The sequence below is a fragment of the Trematomus bernacchii genome, unplaced genomic scaffold, assembly GCF_902827165.1.
Source record: "Trematomus bernacchii unplaced genomic scaffold, fTreBer1.1, whole genome shotgun sequence".
Lineage (NCBI taxonomy): Eukaryota > Metazoa > Chordata > Actinopteri > Perciformes > Nototheniidae > Trematomus > Trematomus bernacchii.
The window spans coordinates 13,777,883-13,801,465 of record NW_022987705.1 but is presented as its reverse complement, the minus strand read 5'-3'; the positions used below and the strand labels follow the sequence as shown (position 1 = coordinate 13,801,465).

At 39.0% G+C, this 23,583-nt stretch overlaps 2 protein-coding genes across 2 annotated transcripts in view; one reads left to right on the top strand and one right to left on the bottom strand.

Moving 5' to 3' along the window:
• Positions 1-9,950, bottom strand: part of sgcd (sarcoglycan, delta (dystrophin-associated glycoprotein)) — a 153,212-nt gene extending 143,262 nt beyond the window's left edge. Inside the window, exons 1-2 of the mRNA XM_034140376.1 lie at positions 9,846-9,950; positions 2,161-2,222 (exon numbers count right to left, since the gene is read on the bottom strand). The gene's annotated coding sequence lies outside the window, so the exon portion shown is untranslated. The remainder of the gene's footprint in view (positions 1-2,160; positions 2,223-9,845) is intronic.
• Positions 9,951-18,917: 8,967 nt separating this feature from the next.
• Positions 18,918-21,714, top strand: LOC117490192 (zinc finger BED domain-containing protein 1-like). Its single transcript, XM_034139808.1, has 3 exons — positions 18,918-19,928; positions 20,229-20,848; positions 21,021-21,714. The coding sequence occupies exons 1-3, from the start codon at positions 19,058-19,060 to the stop codon at positions 21,432-21,434; spliced, it is 1,905 nt and encodes a 634-aa protein (XP_033995699.1). The 5' UTR covers positions 18,918-19,057; the 3' UTR covers positions 21,435-21,714.
• The last annotated feature ends 1,869 nt before the right edge of the window (positions 21,715-23,583 follow it).

Here is a 23,583-nt window from a genome sequence, read left to right as displayed (position 1 = left end):
GCAGATGTTTTGTGAAACAAAAGCCATCTTGTTTCACAAAACACAACTGTTTTGAAAAAGCAGGCTCTTGAAAAAACGTGACAGATTACTGGCTAAACCATTTGTCAATCAAATTTGTTTGGAGGTCAGTCCAGAGAAGAGCGAAACATTTTCTTTTACCGTTGAGAAAGATTTCAATACTCTCCAGTTTTGCTAGAACTGCTGTATTTGTACTAACATTCGAAAAAAGCAACTTCAATGATTGAAAATAGTACAGTGTGTATCTGATATATCATTCAACCAAGAAATATCAGCTTCTCATTCACACTTACTGGCCAATGTATTTACTGATACATTTAGGGAGATTTATGGACCTTTGTCCTTCGAATGATATCGGAACAGAGAAAAGAGCACTCTACATTCACAGTATGCTCAGGACTCTAATCCTCAGAGGAACTGGGTGACCCAAAGCTGACCCATATCTTGGTCTTCACACTGAAGATAATCTAACCAGCAGGACGGAAGATAAGCAACAAAACCAATTACCACACTGACATGCTGCTACAAATGCCCAGTGTGCACACTGCCACTGACACACATGCTATCAAACCTCTTTCCTGTCTAAGTGGGTCTTTTTATTTGACAATCCACTGTCAGCAAGGTAAGCCAAACATGCACGAGTCGACAAATCCCGACAGCATTGGCTATTGTTCCAGGCATAGCCTCTCTCTGTGCTTTTATTTTATTTTGTAAAGCCATTTTGTGCTTTCATTCCTTAGGAAACACCTGTGAAATCAGTCTTACCGCTCCTCTGGCAACATGACAATATGTGGCAGAATGCAGCTGACTGCTCTGTGCCTTTGTTTTTATTCACACCAGTAAAACAGAGCCAGCAGAAAGAAACGACCGGCTACCGTCACTCCCCGAAGCAGATGCTGTTTAGGTCTGAATTCCGGTGAGGCACCTGAGCTTCACTTAAAACACCAGTAGTGGAAAGTAACTCAGTGCATAGGTGCTGTACTGTAGTGTCATGTTGATATACTTTGAGTATCTGTTTTGTCACACTCTACTTTAACTGTATTAACTGTTTGTTTTTTCAGTGACATGTGTTTTACTGCACTGAAAAACTGAAACGCTGTCTTTAATTAAACGTATTATGTCAACAGATTTCACAAAACTGTATTAGGTTAGCTAGTTTCAACTTAATATTATTGCTTTCAACTAACCTAATACTGTTATCTGAAATGTGTTGACATGATACATTTATTAAAGTCAACGTTTCAGTTTTTTCAGTGTGGATAGTTTTCTGTAATTCTTCTTCTGTACTTTAAGAACAATTCTGGTATATGTCAATCTGTGTTTCAACACTAGTTGGCTGATTATAGTCTGCAGCTCTGGCATGCTTTTTTCCCCATTATAAAGTAGTGGCAGCAAGTGATAAGATGGTTCATGTCTGCACGTTTCTGAGTTCCAAAATGTGTAATTTCATAGATGCTAACCACTTTCAATCAACTACCAGGTTGAACACAACTACAGAAAATGCATTTCCCATCCTTTGCTGCCTCAGATTGGCTAACACTTATTGCCTATATTGGTTGGTTCGGTTAAGTTTCTGTTTCTGGCCATCATTGCAATCCCTACAATTAGAAATGTTTAGATTGGGTTTACCCAATAAGGGGCATGGTACTCTTTTATTAGGATGCAATGAGTTTGAATTTCTCTTAAAGGAAAAAAGGCCAGGGATATATATTATTGCCAACAAATCCCATTCAAACAAGTATTATCTGTGTATGCAAAGCCTAACACATCATAAAACTATGTACCAGAGAGCTCCATTGTTGACCAAAAACTATAAAAAATACTCTTCACACTTCAGTTTATTTTAACTTTATCCCACATACACTGTCCTGCTTACAAAAATACTTAATGGTACACCGAACACGTCGATCGGCTTTGTTTTTTTACAAATAGACATAATGAACAAAGGTAACACCTACGTTGACAAAAAAACTATAGTTTAATGCAGATTGTCTGTTTGTAACAAACTTTACTCCTTCTACCACTGGTGTAGATTTGTGCGGTTGCTCTCAAGCACGTATAGGAACAAACAGACAGAGCAAACTACATGCACAGATTACAGACTGAAAAACACACACACACACACATATACTGTTAACTCACCTCAGTGTATGAGTGTGCTGATTCTGGGTTTCTGACAGGGTCCGGGGGATTTCTCTAATCACCTGAGATGAGGAGGTAGAAAGAGAGGGTCAGCAGCATGTGAAGGATGGGCCCCCTCTAAGCTGATCATCTCCCACAAGGCCCATATTATTATTTCCCAAGTTACTTCCAATTAAGAGATGCTGATGTGGGATCAGTGCACAGATCTCCCACAGTCATCGCTTTCATTACAGAGAAAAACAGCAAAATCGGAAAGAACCGAGGGACCGGATCAGCAGAATTCCTCAAAAGTCCTTCTCAAACGCAGTTTTTATTGAGCTCCAGAGGTCGTTTCAACTCTGAGTTGTTGTGTTAAATATTGCAGCCAGTGTGGGCATATTACAAATGCGGAAAACGAATGAATGCATGTAGTGTGTTCACAGTAACGTCTAAGCTGCTGTACAGTATTTAGTACCGTGTCACTGTTATAGTAAAGACTATACCTAGCAACAACTCATAGTTAGTTGTTTCATTGGTTGTAATAATGTGTTGTGTTGTCAAGAAGTGTTACTAATATGGTGTTAACTAGAGAATAAAGGTCACAACTGACTGATTTCACTACAAAGTTGAAAAATATTATCACAATCAATATTGTGGCATTAACAAAACACTATATCATGCAACAATTCAACCAACCACTTTAATTGAGAAAATTATAAGAATATCGTTACATAAAGGGTGTCTGAAAATAGTGTAATGTTCCGGGTCAACAGCCTTTTGCCTCATTTGACAATAAAAGAGCCACAAATAAAAGTGATAAAGAGTGATACAGTTAGCATGTACAAGAGCTTTTGGAACTTCACAAAGGAAACGGTCGGTCCAAAAAAAGAACAAATTAGAATTTCTAAAGTACATTTAAAATGTGTGTAAAAAATCTAAGAGAAAGTCAGAGCTTGTAGATGATGCTCAGCCGCATTAATGTTTAAAATGCAGCAAAACTTTACTTGGCAAAATCTATATCTCAAAACTGATGCAGGTCTGAAATGTTAGCACATATTTATAAGCAAAGCACAAACTGGCAGAAGCGATGAACAGTCTCACATATAGAGCAACATACCAGAAGACTTATTAGTTATAGAAATCAGGATATATTTATCATTATTGGTGTTTTTTTCTCTCTTTTTGCAGAAAAAAACACATTTGGCCATAAACTCAGCTGTATCCATCATTGTTAATAATAAGAACTGCATAGAAGACAGTTTGGAGGAGATTGAATGTTAAAAGCCATTGTTCAAAGCTGTTATAGACGCATGTGACACACCTGGACTGAGCATTTAATGATTCCCTCTTAGGCTGGGGAATAAAGATACTGTTATAGGAATTAGGGGCTCAGTGGAGTGGAGCCCCGCAGCATATGGAGGTTTTAAAAATGTGGACGAATCAGCAGCTTTTACTTAAAGGCAACTCAGTTTGAATCTTATCGAGTGTGAGAAGTGGATCCTTTGTGCAGCATTCTCAGTGTGTATCTGCATGTGTGAGTAAATGTAATGCACTGCATATGCATTTCAGTGTGTTTCTTGAAGCATAATAAGCTCAACTAGGTCAATTAACATCCCTATCCACAACTCACGCTACCATTGCACCAGTATGTCTCACATGAATTACACACACATGGCCAAGTTGTAATCAGATGGTACAATATACAGCATGACTAATTGACATAGTATTATACAACATATATTATATAAGTGCTATAATGAAGTTATAACTATATCAAATGGAAATGATTGACTGTGATTTATTTATTCATTAACAACTTAGATAATATGATATCTCCCAAACTGTACTTCCCATGTATCTTTCCATTGTGCCTTTATGGGTCACATGGGTAACATCTAACCCCTTTGTGTACATTTTTCAAACTTCATGAACATCAGAATCACAAACACACATGCTTTTTTAAGGAAATATATCCCCTAGAATGGCATGGTGACCCAAATAAGCATGAGCCATAGAGAGTCACAACGGCCACTTTTACAGGAAAGTTGAAATATACCGTGAATATTTATTTACCGCTTCACGTGGCAAGGTCAGCAGCTGCCTGGTGTTCGTGGCCAATATCCTTATTTTATATTTAAAATAAAATGTAATTACAATTTAGTCTAATAACATGTTACGACCTATTGATTATCATGTTAATTTAAAAAAGCTGAACTGGTCTGGGTCAATATTAGGTTAATAAAGGTTGTGCCTCTCCAAAGCTATTTAATATATGCCATTATGTTGCCACAGCTCACTGTTCCTATTCAGCCCCAAGAGTATTACTACAAATAAAAAAACACACTAACTGTGGATGGAAAACAATTTGACTAACCACTTGAAAACTGAGCATTACCTTCGATTACCACAACAATCAATCACCCTAAATTAATTTAGCACCTACTTGCTCACAAGCATAATATGCCATGCAAGCTGACAACGTGTTTATTGGTTTTAACAAATAATCTCACAAAAGATATTTTCCAGCTGTTCAACGCTAACAGAACATGCAAAGGAAACACACATTTCCTTTGTTTGGGCGCTCTAAATTAATTAAATCAGAATGGAAACAATTTAAGAAATTAAATGGTAATTCAACCTTTGTGTTGGGGGACATTTTCTTTTAAATACAACAACTACAGAAACAGAATGACTAACCAACAAAAAAACACTTCCTGTTTGTTCACAAGAAAATACAAAAAGACAGTGAAGGAAAGTGTCCTTACTCACAACTTTGAAGCAATGAAATGCTAATTTTATTGTCGACATGTTATTTTGTAGTGTTAGTTACAATATTTGTATTCTGTTTGTATTTATCCGAGTTAACTCTTACCTGTTCTATCTGTGTTTTTATCGTATTCCTGTTGCTACTTTAACAATAGAGTAACAGACACATTCTCACAACTATTATAGTGACTGTAACAACCAACCTTTTGGCACTTTGTCAAAGAAGGCAAAAGGGCTCCATCCACTCCAGCCATTACATGATCCCATTCCGTACTATTTATATGATGAAGTGAGCAAGCTGACCCCCTACTCCTTTATTTAATTACGTCTTCATCCTTTATGAAAACACTATTAATTCCACACCTGCTGCTCATGGCTGTCTTGCTAAGACTGAGATGTGAATACTTGACACTCTTACCAATGTCCCTTTTGTTAATCACTTATTTTCTCTTCTACATGGAGAGCAGGAGAACACAACACCAATTACACACTGCGCCGCCCAATTAGAGCAGGTATGTGAATTAATGAGCAGGTCAGAGCAGGTTAATGAAGGGTGCTGCTGATCTGCTGAGGTCTGAAATGTAAAGCTGTATATTGTGTCCAAATAAAGTTTCACAGAAGCGTCCTTCTAACTTGTTATCATCACGCTGTCTTGTGTTTGTGCTATAACTCTGTAAACTATCTTGCAGTGCTGAGCGGCGGCTGTGAGAGCGGCGAGTGACGAGTCATATTTTATAGTCTGCTGTCAGCCTGCGGGGCATTATTTTTCTCTGTTTCCTGGAAGAAAATGGAAAAAAAGCTGGAAGTGAAAAGAAATAAATTATCTAGTGCAGAATAATTATTAAATAATGTGTTTATTTGAGATGGTCATTTATTTTACAAGTGATCTATACTTGGTTTTTCAGTTTAGGGAAACTAAGACGACAAAAAAAAAAAAATTATTATTGGAAAATAAAACGTCCACTAAGTGAAATGTACGTACCATTGATGATTTGACTGCAAGTAAAAGTTATTCTAATCAGGATAAACTCTTTAATAACAATTGATAATGGAATCATGTCTAAAGTGCTGATTTCACTGTAACCCAACAGCCTACTGAAACAACATAGCTTGTTAGCTGGACAAAACAAAGAAAATAGAAATTGAATTTACGAAACAAGACTTCTAATGAATGCTAGTGTTGCTCTGTATCTGCTAGATGTATATATGTGTTACACAAACTCAACTTATACACCAAAAGCATGACATGTGGTGGGTGAAAAGGTGTCTAAAGTTAAAGACGTTAATAGATGTCTTCACTTGCACAATGTGTTATGTATGTTCACCCTCCAAAGTTGTCCTGTACTCCAAACATATAAAATGTATCTGTGCTGTGGTTGAGGTGCTATGAGTATGTGTTATTAAAAGAGGAGGCTCCAATACATTTGATGCTGTGAACTGCTAAAAGTTCAACGTTGAATTGAGAGCAAACATGTTATACCTGAGTGATCTTTCGTTTTTTTATTTATCTAGACCTTCCTATTCTATATTGCAATTTATAATGATCAAAGTAGTCCCCTGAAAAACCTGTCTGTATATCTGTAGCTATTAGTAAGATACGTGCCGATAGCTATACGAGTCAGAAAACCCAAGCAGACAACTGAAAAACATCCACAGAATCATTTAAACTTGCTGACACAACAACAACTGCATAATAGAAACAAACCTGTTCCCTTAACAAGCTAAAAGTGAACATGTTTCCAGCGGGAGACTCTGCATTTGCGAGGATTCTATCTAACAGCATTACCAAAAATAAGCAGAAAACTGACTCTTTTGGGAAATTGAAGGTTTCAATTTCCTAGGCAGCCCCGCAGAAGCAGCGGCTGACGGCGCACAGGGCTCACAAGGACTCAAAAACTCTGAACACTGCAAACATCCTGCGAGCGCAGCTGAGAAATGAGCTACTGCAAACCAATCAGGCTGCACTGAACCAACACGCTCTGAGCCTGAGAAGAAGAGGCTATCATGTCTGCAGCACACACATGAGAAGACACCTGTTACACAAGATGGGAAAGGGCACTGAGCAATCGTCAATGTTTTCTTTATACATTTGGACTTATTAGCATCCTTTCTTTCTCTGGCGAAGAATGGAAACACATAAATGAGAATCACGACATTCAGGGGGATTAATACTGAAGTACGGTTCACAGAACTCGCCCTCAGCACCGAAAGATGATATTTATTTTTCATTTTCATGTTGACTGACTTTATTAATTACTGAGAGAGGCATAAAGGTTGCATTAAACTAATGAAAGCTTGAGGGTGAAATAAGATATGCCTGATTAAACACCGTACTGTTTGTTGCAGCCAAAAGATGTACCCAAATAGGAAATTGTCTTTCTTTCAAGTTATCCTCATGGCATTTCCTTCTTATTTTAAAACGTGCACTTTGTTTTGCTCCATTAATCCCCCCCTATTCTCTTGTTCGTTTGGATTTCCGTTGCTCCTTGTAACTTCATCTCACATTTTCCATTGGTTTCCCCCATTCAAACTTGCATTCCTTTCTAGGTCAGCTATTCATCCTTTACCCACTATTTTCATCCATCTCTCTCCAGCTAAGAAAGATTAAAGCGGAAGCAGAAGTCACGTTAATGGCCATCAGTTCACTCTGTGCAGGCAGTTCGCTCTCTGCAGCGCCTACCAGCTTAATTAGTGGAGAGGAAAACCTCTGGCAATGAAACTGGCACAGCACACACAAACACACACCTTTGTTCCTACACTGTATGTTCTCATGAGGATGTTGCACTTTATTTCTTAATCCTACCTTACCCTATACAGTAATCAACACTAACTGAGGGACAAATGGTGACCAACCTTTTAATCCTGGTGCTTTTACAAATGGTGTTGCATACACGTTGTCTCATTGCTCCTGTTCTTCTTATAGGTACATCACTTCAAGTCTAAAGCATCACTTGCAGGACCATAAGGATGTACGCCAGTAAAAAAAACGGATGAAGCTCCCATTTACTTAAATGTCTCAATTATTTGCCTCAGTTTTTTATCCTTGATTCACAATAGACTTGCAATAAATATTTTTCAACAATTTAACACAGGGGACAAGACAATGATATACAAACTGTCCTTTTATGGGTGAAGTATTCCTTTTCCTCACATTGATATCCCTATATCCCTACAAACACAAATGTTGCCATTGCATAGGAAATTATGCATTTTATGTTCCTCATTAATACTGTATTGAATAAAGGGGTAGTAAGCATGATCGTCAATACAGCCCTCAATGTTTTTGCAAATAAACCAAACCTGAAAGCTGACACATGCATTCATTTACACACTCTGGGGTGAGAATCGAGAGAATAATCAATAACTGCAATATCACAAAAAAATGTGGTGGCAGAAAATGTCCTATTGTGTTGTGGCTTAGAGATGTTTGTGTTACCTCAGCATGGTTGGCTGTTGTCCATTTGGTTTGAATGTCTGTATGAGATTCCACTACTGGATGCATCAAGCCAATATTGTACCATTGAAGAAAGGATTGTCCAAAAATGTTCAGATTTGAATAGTCTGAAGCTTATGTCCTATAGGAATACAGGAACACACAGCTTCATGCCTCCACATCCGGCAGTATTGTCTAATTAGTCCACAGAGCCAGAACATGGGTGAGTTATTAATAGCAGCTTCATAACCCCCTCACAGCCTATTAGTGAGTATAAGATGTAAAAGATATGCCAGCATTTTCTATGTTTATAATCCATTATACAATTGTTTTACCTACATTTCACTTATGTATATACTTTGTGGTTCAAAATGTATTGCACCATGTAAGCGGGCAGGCTTCCCGCAGTGTGTTATAGAGATGGAAAGAAAATTATGCAAAAAATTCCGTTTAGGGTTGTAAAGGCTATCCAATTCAAAATAAGAACATGCACAACTGTTGAAATGTGTCTTTAGAAACTTGTTTTACTAAAATCGTAGCAGATTTGAGATGAGTAACCTTGCCAACAGAGTTAATGGCATATTTAAAATAGCTTTATTTTATGAAAAACACATTTTAAAATGTACTGTGATCTTGAAATGACAGTATACAATATTGGTGTAAAGAACTGGAGGTGGAATGTTTTTATTTGTATTGAACAACTACAAGAGGGGGTGGTAGGTAACCTTTCTGGTTATGTATCCTTTCTTGAAGGTTGTCACCAACTTTGACAAGTCAAATTCTTCATTTTTAGTAAAATATCGAATAAAGTTGGATTAAAATTACTTTTTCCGCTTTTTGGAGGTTTATTGCTCAACATGTCCCTTACAATTTGATAAAATATGATTAATGGGGTACGCATATTTTACACATTAAAGTCTAGTTTACAGGTATTTGGGAGTACTACACGTGAAAACTTACTCATTTTGAGACATCTGATAGAGGTCCTCAAGTGAGTCAGCATTGGATGAGGGCAAAGACTACAAGTTGAGTTTTTGCAATTGTGAATATTTGGACTACTTTCTGAAGGGCAAATCAATCTCTCAGTTGGGTTGATGTAATGAAAGACATCTGCTGTTATTACTAACATTTATTGTTTATCTGTCATCGTTTTAGAGTCAGAAGGCAAAGCTCTCAATCTACTGGTCCATCTTTATTCCTACTCTCACCTATGGTCATTAAGGATGGGTTATGACAGAAAGAGCGAAAACACGAATACAAGCAGCAGAAATGGATGGATACATAGTCTACTTCTTTTAAACACTTGGACTTGTGGTACCTTAAGAGATTCCATTATCTGAATAATACTCCATTTGATTATATTTGCTAACATTAATTTAGTGTCTTCTTTATGACTGCCTTAACATTCATTATGTGAAATTATTGTTGTGAATAAAATCTCCCTAGGGAGACACCAGAGTACCGTCTAGAGCAAAACCCTACGCCCTGATGTTCCCTGGACACTCACCACCGGAACAAATGTGTGTGATCTTGTAAATCCTGAGCCGTCAGTGATGCTCCTGTGTGTGAAGACAGGAATAATAAACCTCCCCGGGTCCTTCAGCTCTCACAGCTCTGATGACTTATTACCAGCTGTATCAAAGCTGAACACTGCGCTACAGCTCCGCAGAGAGGAGGCATGACTGGGTTTATGACCGCACAGTGTGTGTGTGTGTGTGTGTGTGTGTGTGTGTGTGTGTGTGTGTGTGTGTGTGTGTGTGTGTGTGTGTGTGTGTGTGTGTGTGTGTGTGTGTGTGTGTGTGTGTGTGTGTGTGTGTGTGTGTTCCTAAAATGTGTGTGCAGGTAAGCATTCCTCTGCCTGCGTGTCTGGACAGAAAATGGAAATACAGAATTCACAACAACTTTATCCATCTCCCCCATACCTCCACTTCTTATTTCCCTGATTCTAAGTCTAACTTAACCTCATAATTCTCATCATGCAGCACGAACAGAGGGTGCACTGTGTAGCGGACATTCATTTTTTCCCTTGACCTTTAGCTGGAAATGGAAATACCTATTAAAAATAGAGAACATATCAACATCAAGATTGTGCGCTTGTTCACCCTGCAAAAGGTCTCACATCTATTTTCTACCGGAGGTAAAACCATCTTGCGGTTCTCTATACTGAACTATCATATGCGTAGAATATTCCCTGGTATGTTTTTCCCATATTTTCCTAATAAATCTGAAAAATATTATTTTCTGGATTATTCTTTCCTTAAGAGTTAGAAGATCTACGTCACTAGGTAGGACGTATCAAAGTAAAAACCGTAAGGTCATACAAAGCTTTCCAAATGTCTCCAAAATTATGCCATTTTCAAGTCATTCCCGGCCAAGACACCATTTTCTTGATTAAAGTGCAAGACAGATGGATCAACCAATAATGCTACCTTCTGGCTGTTTATCAGACATGCACTTCACAAACCAGAAGGTCAGGCTGCAAGAGTAAAGCGTTGTCTGACTGCTAATTGACCTGCTGTACATTTCTTTGACTTCTGATGATGTATGGCCCCAACTGTGAAAGATTCGTCATCCACAGTAACAACAACACAACTGAGAACACTTTCATTTACATCGAGCATCTTCCTCTCAAGCTTTCAAACAACAGACACTGAAGATAAACTAGTTGTTTAAACTGCTCTACGTAGTTTCTGCAGGATGTCTTTCTTATTACATAATTTGCACGAAAAACCAGGACTAAAATGTATCAGCTAGAACGAAACTGGTCTGAATTTGGTGAAAAAGCTAAAGTCCTTCGGATGTCTGGCTTGTATTCTTTTAACAGCATTAAATTACCATATGAGTGTAAATTATAGGCTCTAACAAAATAATGGAAATATGGTCATTGAAATGCTTTCTAAAGAATGAAAACCAAATATTTCACTTCCTATCCAAAATCCAGCCAAGATTTGAGTTATATATCTAAACCTTTTTCACACCACTATTCGGCTATTCTCGTGTTTCAAAAACCTCACGACTGATTTCATTTATGACTCAATGTATACAAAATGCACGCTGAATATTGTGCACATGTGATTAAAATGAAATAAAAACAGTTTGTATTGTTTCTAGACTTGCGGCAGGTTGTTGAAGCAGAAAGTGCAGTTTTGCTAGTAATGTCGAAGAGGTTAAACCTAGCAGAGGTGGGTAATTCATCATTGCTGCCTGTCAGTTTAACCTCTATCATGTTGGCATTAATCCTGTGTATACGTGTGTTTGAGCATGTAAGCACATACACTATAATGTGTGTGTGTGCGCTATGAGCAGAAGCAGGCTAGAAAACAAAGTCATCTGTACTAACAGCAAAGGTTAAACTCAAAGATTTGACAAAAGATTAACCTTGATGCTCTTTGAGCTTCTCACACACAAACACAGTCTCAAAGGCTCATGAGTCAGCGTCTGCTGGCAGTTTGACGGCTTCTAATCTGCTCTGAATAGACAGTGACAGACAGATACAGAGAGAACGAGAGAAGGGAAGGAATGTTAAGATATGACGCAGAACATGACGAGATGATGAGTAGGAGTCTAGAAAGATAATGAGGGGAGGCTGGGGAATGAAATGATGAGCAGAGGGGCCGAGGGAAGAAGGAGACATGAGTGGAGTGAGCAAAAAGACAACAAAATAAAAGAAATGAGAAAGCTTCTCGATTTCTCCGACTGAGGAGATTACCACAAAAAAGCAGCAGTTCTATTCCATCTCGTCTGCTTTACCACCCAACAGTCCCAATCCCTGCATAGCATTGTGGGAAAGTCAAAATGTGCAGTGTGGGGGTGGATGATACGTTTATTCCCCTCCCCCATTGACCTTTAAGATGGACTGTTGTTCTCTTCTGATCTAGCATGACATTCTCATATCAGACATCTGTTCACTATGAAACATCAGGAATAATCTGGATACTGCAGGTGAGTGATACGATGTTAACAATTAGGCAGGTGAACCAATATGTAGCCTACATTACATAAAGTGGTAGCTGAAGATACAAACAATATTTCACCCTTGGGATTAAAGGTACACCATATGTCAGAATGTTAATACAACTAGAGGTAACAGTGCTGATTTGATATCAAAGACATGGGTATACCTACATATTGTGTTGCAGAGATATCTACTGATATTAGCATGCTAACTGATGGCCCTGGCTGGTCCTGTCTTGATACCACTTACCCCATGTGAAAAATGCATATGAAAATGATGGCTAAGTAGGTTTGAATACTTGTACCTTTATGTATTTATAAGTCTATTAAAAAAAGATCTGGCACTTTTGTATTTTTTTATATGACTAACATTCTCTGAGCTCAACTGCTTCCCTTCAAGATATGACATTGCTTTACCCAGTCAAATGGTGGACATTTTGACCAAGAAGTCAAAGGATTCAAGTTTTGTGTGTGTCATAACCTGCTATTTAAATGAAGTTATTCAATTTGGTTTTGTCTCTTACATTATGATTGTTGAGGAATGTAATGTTTCAAAATATTGTATTTATCAGATTTGGTATTTAATAATGAGAAACTATGTCAGGGAAAGGGGAAACCAGCATAGCTTATCAGATGGATATAAATCCTCAACCCCAATAAAACTCTATATGTTCACGTTGAAGTGCAAGGTTTATGTTTTGTCTTTTGTCTTAAACAAAAACAATAACTTTTTTATCACTTACTAGTTGAGCAGGTGAATAAAGAAAAATAAGAGCCCTGTTAAGGATATCAGCTTTAGTTAAGGATAAAAGAATATAATGAAGAGACATCAGGCTAAATACAGATGCAATAAAAGCCCTAAAATAGAAAAATAAGTATTGTACTCCTATGTTTTACAAACCAAGTGTATTTAGTGATAGTGAAAGATGCTGTGCAGCTGGTTCTCTTGGGCTTGCCAGGCTCGCTTCGCCTTCTCGTATCAGTAGAGCCAAAATGAGGCCTGCCTGCTCTGCGTTCAGTGGTTTACATTCCTTTGAATGTGAGTTATTATGGATGCCAGAATTTATCTGCTGGAAATAAAGAGGCAACGAATATTTGAAATGAATGCCTGTGGTATTAGGGTGTTATCTGGGTTTAGAATACATCCAGGGGGGAGCCCAGTGCAGGGGGGGAGGACGCTCGGTAAAGAGAAACTCCGGCAGATAAATGTTTAAAACGCTGACAGAATGTTATTTGTTGACATTTACCCACAGAGAAGCCCAGATGTTTTAAGCATGACAGGGTATCATACTGTCTTTAGCAAAGGGCACAAGCTGCAGTTCCAGAGGCCTGCTGGTACTGCACATGAAACCCAAATCAGCCAACTGTTCCGCCAACAATGAGCCTCACATAAAGAGCAGGATATACAGTACAAATGAAAAGCAAACATCTCCAGAAGTCGTTTAACCAAACGCTGGTGTCAGAGCTTCTAAAGACTGTAAGCAATTTGTCATTTTTCTAAGTCAATATATAATAAACTGTATGACTGCATCTCACCAAAATGTTTTGCCATTTTCCTGGATTTGGTGCAGGATGATGACAATACTTTGATTGGCAGTGTTGCCATGCAACTGGGGAAACAGCTGCTGAAAGTGACCATAAGAACTAAAGGCATTATTGTTATATTTGTAGGTAAAACTATAAATGCATAAAAGTTGCTGGGACTTTTCTCATCACTGTGGAAAGTACCCCCTTCAGTCCCACCACATAGATCAATACAATATACAGCATTGTTGGTATGGATCAGTGGGTGAGACATTTAAACATGATTTGGCCTCTAGATTCTGAAGTGTTTGATTAAAATATAAAAAAAAAGGGAAAGGCTGGTATCAAAAAATAAAATGAAGATTCGCACAAAACAGAACAAATATCTAATTGTTATCATTTAGAACTGATACAGACAGAGATAAACACAGAGAAAGTGGAGAATGGTGACAAAGAGTGTGACTCAGAATACATTAAAGGCAAAAAGCAGTGGGTTGAAACTACAAAAAGAGGGGGTAGGAGTGTATAGAGAGAGTGAGAGGGATTCAAAAAGACAGTGGAAGAATGAGTGATGATAGGTATGAGGGAAAAAAAGTTGGAAAGAGCACAAGTGTCAGACAGAGAAAGCACAACAGAGATCCTAACCCTGCTGCAGGGGTTTCTGGGTAAAAATCATCAATAATCTCTTTCTTTCTTTTTCCCCCATCCTCCTCTTTTTCTTCCTCGTCTCCATCCTTCATCCTCGGGATGTTTTTCAGACTCGGAGCTCAGTGGATTTTATCATTCTTCTCCCGAGGGACTTATTCCAGTTTAAAATCATTGATACTGATTACCCCGGGCCCTGTCATATTGATTTTTGAGATTTATTGTTGGCCGACTCTCTAGCAGAGGTCCCTGGCCCCTGTGTCCCTGAGCTGGCTGTCATTTGTTAAACACTCTCCTCTCCTGACAAGGGACACGCCAAACTAAGTGCAAACAAACACACAAGCTTGTACATAAAAAAAGCTCAACATGTAGAGCAAATAATTAACCACTGCCATTCCTGCATTTTAGCAGCAGCAGTTTAATAGATGGGTTGATCTATTCTATACGTTTGTCATCACATCTAACAAATCATGTAATACACTATGTTTTTTTCATTTTTAATGATGAGTTAGTTAGATAAATGGCCAATGTCAAGTTGAATTCCATTGCACACCACACTACCATTGCAGCTGCCATCAATTGGACAACCATTGACTATTCTGGAGAGTACTCTACAGTAAACATTATAATGGCATAATGAACCAGCTTTTTTTTATTAACGTTGATTTAACATGATGCACTATTAGTCGCCTTGTATTAGTTTCCTAACAATCTTGGTATGCCCTATGACAGTGGTTCTCAACTGGTGGGTCGCGACCCAAAAGCGGGTCGCGGACCCGTTTCCATTTTTTTTTTTTGGGAAAACAGTCAAATTTTGAAGGCCCGATTTTCTAACGCTGTGCATGCAGTAGGCGTTGGACTGGAAGTACCGGAGACCATAAACGGTTTTGAAAACTTCTGTCACGTGGTGATCATCTTCTCAATTAAAGATATTTTTTCGAGTCTTCTGGCCAATCAGAATCAAGATTGTTACCGGAAGTCCCCACGGAGAATAACTTTCCGGTAGAACTATTCTTTATACATCCATGGGTACAACTTCAGATAAATATGACCTCCGGTTTGATGATTGACAGGTCACAGAACAATGGGGGCTATCTACCCTTACCCACAATTTTAAGTAATTCACACAAACTATCTCCTCTTTGCTCTTCTCTCTGTGTGGAGCAGCAAGTTCAGCTGTCAGAACAAAGTGAAAAATAAACAATGGCATAAAATATTATTAATATGTCCGGTAGTAATAGATGTATTTATTTTCTTCTCAGAGTGTATCAGAATGCGTAGTTTATATGTTAGTATTTCTAAAAATCTCCTGGGGAGAATACCCCCAGATCCCCTTCTGGGGTTGGGTTTTCAGCATGTGTGCCCTTTTATGTTATACAGTTCAGCTTTGATTCCATCATCTTGTCAAACCTTTTTTAAAAGCATACTTTAGTTCTGTGAAGGGATATAAGGGATATATGCACTGTACTTCACTTTAATTAATATTGTATGTTGAAAAGTGTATATATTACAGCACGAGCAAGTGGTTCAAAATTTCGGGTCACGATTTATTGACAAAGGAAAAAAGTGGGTCCCGAGGCCTGACCAGTTGAGAACCACTGGGCCTATGACACAGACTATAGGGTTGTGATCAAATTAATTTGACATCCCATTATGTCATACACATATCTACCTCCTAATGTTTTGCAATAGAGAGAGACAAAAGGAAAAAATACTCCAATTTAACTTCTATGATTAACTTGCTGCAGTGGCTTTTTCAATATGAGGGTAGTTAATTATATATATTGACCAAAAACTGGTAACATATTTCCTGAATACGGAAGTTATATCATAGTCCACTGACTAAAACAGTGGACTATGATATAATGAATGTTGCAAAGTTATCTGCCCTGAAACAGAGCGACATTCATATGCAACCACTGAACTGGGAAATATTTCAGTAAGCAGTGTGATATTTATACAGAAAGATAAAGAATTCCAAATTAGATCACTGCCCTGTAACCAATAACTAAATATTGAAGCTATTGCTGATTTAAATTCAATGTGAATGAATATCACTGCATTTGCTTTTGCTGGATTTCAGAGCAGAGAAATGTAGTGAGATATTCTTTGCCTCCTTTATGTGTTTGAAATTCTCCAAATAACACAGGGCACATTCAACACATGACTGCAAGATGTCTGGAGCTCAAATGCAGTGTGAAGAATGTCCAAACTCATTGAAGTCATCTGAAGACTGAGCTTCTGCTGCAAGCTACTTGTTTTAAGTGTGTTCTGCCTCTCTTGCGCATACAGCACTCTCAGGAAACTACAAACATGTCAACTTTAAACAGTTTCACACATTGTATTTCTTATTCTCTAACCTTAGCATTAGCCACATTCTGTACAAACAGACATATCTACTGCATGTTCCCTACCTTGGATATTCGAAGGATGATACGAGAGAAGAGAGTAAAGCAGGCTGCAACATATGCCGCAGCTTTGTTCAGAATCTTCATCACGATGCTAATGTGGTGAGTGAGGTCACAGGAGCATGATGGGAATCTCCAGGGAGCTACATGACCTAAACCACCCTGCATCTCACCACAACCTGCATAACTAATGAGAAACAAGCAGGACAAGCCAGGCTGCAGAGCACACAACAGGCATTTGCTAAGAGAGCGTTAGCAGTGCAACATATGGCAAGGACATTGTCACAGGAAAAGTGTTTTTAATAAGCTTAATATTTGAAATGTGATTTTAAGGAGAAATAGTTAACTTTAGCCAAATGTTTATGGTATAGATAACTGTTTTATTTGATATTTATCCATTAAACCTGCTGACACTGATGAACTCTTGGATGTTTTGGGCCTCTGATGATCAGTCCCTGATTCTCAATTGCAAATTCAAATACTGACGTTTTGACCTGTATGTCATTGGTCTAATGAGTGCCCTACTGCAGGCAACATGAGAACCCTTTTGATGTTGCGTATATGCAACATCAAAAGGGTTCTCATGTCCCTGAATGTCCCTGCCATGTCCCTGAATGACATTAAAACCCAGAGCTTATGTAACTCGAAAAATGAGAATACATGCCATTGACTGAGACATTTTATGCAGCTTATGAAAGACAGAAAATGAAACAGAAGTCATGCAGAGAAACCAGAACAATGGTCAAAGCGAGAGAGAAAAAATGGCAAAAAAACTGATGAAAATCAGAGCGTGAGGCTTTGTTCTCTTCTTCACAGCATCATTACACTGGAATAAGAATCTCACAATTACATGCCTTTGAAAAGACAATGCCATGGTAATATTGCTGTTTCACGAAATATGAAACAACGAAATTGATTTTATTCTTCATGTTGTCAACCAATTCTCCATTTTATTAACCGCACAGAGATAAAGACGTCAAAACATTTCAAGTGGCTTTTGATCAGAATCTTTGTAATGACTCACATAAATGGGGCGAAGCCTGCGAGCTAGTTCAGGCAGTCAACTCGAGCACTTATGCTGCATTCATACATAACGCCCCTTGCCACTCTACAACCAACCAATCAGAGTCTCCTTAATATGCCGCTCTATTTAACCTGCCAGATCTCTCTCTATGCATTGCTTGCTGCTGCTATTGCTGCAGCTACTTCCACGTCGCTGCTGCTTGCCTGCCCCACCACCACCCCAGCTTCCACCTGTAGGCTCGGGGGGGTTAGTCATTTAATCATCACTCATCGTGCTATGTATATCTGTGGAGTGATGAGGCCCGAGCCTAGACGCCAAACTCAACGATATGCTGCTTCTAATAAGCATGTTAAAGAAACACGCGAGTTGTCTGACTGAACTGTCTTTAAAGCATACTTTACTTCAAGGCATAGCACTTTAACTAGTCAGCATCCAACAAATTACTCATAATTAGGTGTGTATTGTTTAATAGAGAGAGCAGAGAGAAGGAGAGAAATGACCTCTGCCCACATATCTGATATTACTAAAAGTCCTGCATATCTCTGCCTCGAAAATATGTCTCTGGGTGACTAATGTCTTCATTCTTCCATATGCTTTATATGTTTTGACTTGTTTAAAGTAATGTTTATGTTGTTAACTCAGCACACTGATAAAAGACTAAACCCTGATACTTCTCCTTATGATAAGGCAGATGACTTTGGACCCATGCTGTATTATTGTGACAAGGAGATATTATATCATAGCAGTTGTCTGTATGCATGCTCCAATCTGTGTGTACGAAATACTTTTAAAGGAAAAGAGACTCAGACTGACAGTATAAATATGTCAAATTTGGGTGAGAAGTTGCATTGTTCTAAAAGGTTTGTCATTTGGACTGCATGTCTTTGTTGTATTGCATTTTGCATGATGGAACCACGGAGTATAACCTGTTATAATAAACAAATTGGAAGGGCACCATATTCAAGGGCATAGGACCTCTTCCATAAAGGACAATGCAAAGGAAGTGTACCATATAGTAGGGCTGTGCAATTAATCGTATTTTAATCGCGATTACGATTATGGCTTGCGACGATTATGAAAACAGCATAATTGACAAAATACGATTATTTTGCTGGGTGCGCTTTCGCCCCTCCCTAAAAGCCCACTCGGCCACGTGGGAGTGACATGTGTGAGTGTTCAGCGCGAGCGAAGATGTCAGAACAAGAGCAGCAACTCGTTAAAAAGAAGGGTAAAACTATTTCCACTATTTGGAAGTACTTTGGCTTTCAGGAGTCCGACGTGGAGCAAAACAAAGTACAGTGCAGGATTTGTTACCAGGTTGTGTTGGCACCACACGCTAACACAACCAATCTCTTTAATCATCTGAAATACAACCACAAAGTGCAATACGACGGGGCAATAATACAACAAAAAGCAGACCAAAAAGATGCCCGCTCGACTTCATCCACAACATCATCACAGTCATCGATTCAGGACGCATTGCACAGAGCAACGGCCTACGCGACGAGCTCGCAGAGACACAGAGATATTACAGGTGCCATTACATTTCACATCGCTAAAGATATGTGCCCAGTTAGCACTGTTAGCAACCAGGGCTTTAAGCAACTTGTCAACACGTTGGACAAGCGTTACGCGATGCCGTCTCGGTATTATTTCAGCAGGTCTGCGCTGCCTGCGCTATATGACAAATGCCGTGGGGAAGTTGAGAGAGATGTGGCTTCAGCTGACTACTTTGCCACCACAACGGACCTATGGTCTAGCCGCACCATGGAGCCATACATGAGCCTCACAGTTCATTATATCGATGCCGATTTCAATTTGAAGACAAAGTGTCTCCAAACCGCATTTTTCCCTGAAGACCACACGGGGCAAAACATCGCCCATGGACTGAGGGAAGCGATGGCTGCTTGGGGGTTAAAAGAGGATAAACTCGTCTGTATGACTACGGACAATGCCGCAAATATAAAGCTGGCGCCTGAGGTCAATGGATGGATGAGGCTCCAGTGTTTCGGGCATAGACTCCACTTGGCCATAGGTGAGCAGGATTCCTTCCTCCTGTTGTATGTAATATGTCATTTTAACAACAGCAACAACAATAATAGCAATAGTAAGTCATTAACATTGATGATCTCTCTCTTAATATGATAATATTAATTACATATTATTATTATTATTATGTTATGTGTGAGCTACTCTGTCATCTCTCTCTTTTTTTTCTCTCTCTCTTTCCCTCTCTCTCTCTCTCTCACACACACACAACACACCAAATTATGCTTTGATGAAGATCATGATTATCATCATGATACTAAATAATATGTATTTGTTGTAATCTTAGAGAATGCAATGAAGGATCCCAGGATCGGCCGTGCAATGGGGCTTTGCAAGAAGCTGGTCAGCAGCTTCTCCTACAGTTGGAAAAAGAAGAGGGAACTTGCAGTGGCACAGCAGCAGCTGAATCTGCCTGAACACTCCCTAAAGACAGAATGTCCAACCAGATGGGGATCTAGGCAGGCCATGATCGACAGGGTCCTCGAGCAGCAGAAGGCCATTGCCCAGGTCCTTTCCAGCGACCGAAAAACCAGACATCTCTCCCTCACGTGGCAGGACGTTGATGTACTGGAGGCAATCAATAAGTCGCTTAGCCCTCTGGTGGAATTCACAGACACACTTTCTGGAGAGAAGTATGTAAGTGTGTCTTTTTTTAAACCAACCCTGCACCTCTTCAACAACTCATTGCTGGCAGTGCAGGAGGATGACACAGACCTCACAAAAAGCATAAAAAAGAAGATACTAGACTATCTCAATGATAAATATGATGACGCAGCGACACAAGAGCTGCTTGACATGGCCTCTGCCCTGGACCCGAGATTCAAGCTCAAATATGTCAGTGAGGACAATCGAGGATCCATTGAAGCCAGCCTGACAACTGAGATGAGGAGGGTGATGAGACTCATGGTAATAATAATAATAATAAAAATTTAAAATGACAGATTTGACAGTAAATACAATTAAGTGAATGAATGTGTTGTCAAAGTGTTATAATGTAATTCTAGGTATAAATGTTAATACCCATAACCATTTAGTCTGATTAAACATGTCATTCTTATTTTCTTTATAATACTCCAAGGAGAACGCCCCTCTTGAGACGGCAGCGGTGCCTGCAGATGACACGGAGGATGCTGCTGCAGCTGCACCAAAGAAGAAAAAGAAGGGACTGGGGAGCTTCTTCAAGGCCACCGTAGACCAAGCTGCAGAACCTCAACCTGCTCTGGAAAAGGACAAGGCCATAGCTCTTGAGCTACAGTCCTACCTCCAGGCAGTGCCACTGGATGCTGAGGAGGACCCACTAAAGTGGTGGAGGGAATCCCGGAAGTTCTACCCACGGCTCTCCATCCTGGCAAGGAAGTATCTGTGCATCCCAGCCACAAGTTCCTCTTCAGAGAGGGTCTTCAGTACAGGTGGCAATATTGTCACCTGCCTGCGCTCGTCTCTGAAACCAGACCATGTAAACAGGCTGGTTTTTCTTGCAAAAAATCTTTAAGAGATGACATGAGCAGCCCTACCAGCATTTGCCATGGTGGCCATGTTGGCTATATGTTAAGGAGTTGTCAGTAGGTTGTGACAGTGCACTGCAACATATTTGATTTAATTTATTTTGGTCTAATTTATTTTTATTTATCATATTAATATATGTTTAGTATGGTTTTGGAAGTGCGCTCCATTATGTGTTGACCTTGTTTATTGGTAAAATATTATTTGTTTTAAAGTTTAATAAATGGTCAATGAATAATCGTCAAAATAATCGTGATATCAATTATTGACCCAAATAATCGTGATTATGATTTTTGCCATAATCGCACAGCCCTACCATATAGTATTTAACTTAATGAACATAATGTAAAGTAAGGGCGGTTGGGTAAAAAGATAGGTATGGAGACCAGAGACTGTATCACAGAATGGCAATTTATGCTCTCCTTTTAACTTAACCAAGTTTTATGTCTGCATAACTTTAACCATGTTTCATAAAGTACATATAATTATGTAAAGACCAATCCTACAGTATTAATCATTCCTGCACTCCAACATATATGGTTACACATATTGCGTTCATCTCAATCCTCCCACATGAACATGATATTATTGTACAAGTATCGTTTGCCCACTAATTGGATCACATTCCATTAAAAAAGATATATCTTATCATTATCCGTAACTAAGAAGTACTTTCTCTTTTTTAGCCGCCACCAATAAATACCCGTTCTCTCTGCAGTTGTGGATTTCATGTCTTCAGTATCTTAGTTTGAAAGTTAAAATGCCAAGTTGTCATGCTGGACCGTGTTGGGTTGAAAGGCAGATTTATCACTGTGGCGTGTGGCCATGCAGCCTCAGACGACCTGATGGATTGTGGGACAGAAGGCCATGCAGGTGGTCTGGGAACCCCCTCCCCTCCAACTCAACTCGATATCACCCGTGGTATATTATCCTCTTGCTCTACACTCACTTTTTGTTTTACTCCTCCTTCTAGCTTTGCCCTTTTCCGTCTTATCCTTTAAGAGAAACATTGCCTTTTCACCTTACCTCCTCCACTGCTCTTCACATCCTGAACATAATATAACTCAACAGCACTTGGCCCCACTAGTCTCATCACCCTCTCCTTTGTCTTGTTTTCCTTTCCCTTCACCTCATCTCATCTTCTTTACTTCCTGCCTTGAACTTGGCGAAAGACAACAAAGGCTTTTTCTTTAAATCAACCTCTCTTTGCCTCCTTTCACTGAGGTGGATACTAAAAAGAAGGGAGGTGGGGCTAGCTTTAGGAATTACTTATTTTCAAGGTCTTGTTTTTTTGCTTAAAACTGCAGCAGCTCAGTGTGTATGATATTCTGTTTTTCTATTAATTTACTCTTCACTTTTTTACATAAAACCAGACAATACCAACGCTATGAATGCCAATGAATACACCCTCAATGACACCTTTTCAGCTCATATCAGTTTGTTGTGTATTGCTTTACACCACCCTAACTAAACGAACCCGCCCCCAACATCCTTCATCAATGAGATACATGACCTGGGTTCACTGTAAATACTTGTCTGACTACAAATGGTTCAACATTGATAATTACATGTGAAAATGTAGTAAATGTAAGAACACTTTCAGACAAATATAGATGGATGTGTGGAAATCCGCTAAAATGTGTTTAACTTTTGCTTGATTTTGCAACTGTGACTAAAAGCAATTTCATAATAGCTAAATTCAAATTGAATCTGGTCGGTGTCTAACCCTGAAAGTAGCACCGCAGAAACTTTTGTTGTTATCACCCACTTTTATAAAAACAAGTGACAAAATGCTTCTGCCACTCATCAGCCTGATGCTCAGTCAGAGAGAAACTGTAGCTCCCGCCGGAAAGAACTGACCTCAAATTTGCTCAGATGAAGAAAACAAGTGCTTTCACCGATGTGAATGATTAAGGTCAGCTGGAAACGCTGGTTAAATTCAGTGTAAGTGGGTTTAACTACCACCACACCCACGAGTCCTTGCTCTCTCCATTATATTTCCTGAAAAACAGTCTGAGTTTGACTGTCAGTTCTGGTTTCAGGTGTATTCCAAATCCTGCTTGATTGATTCCCAGCATTGTTCACTTGCCATGGCTAACAAATTGCTACAGAGATGTTGCTTTTAACCTTTATTCACC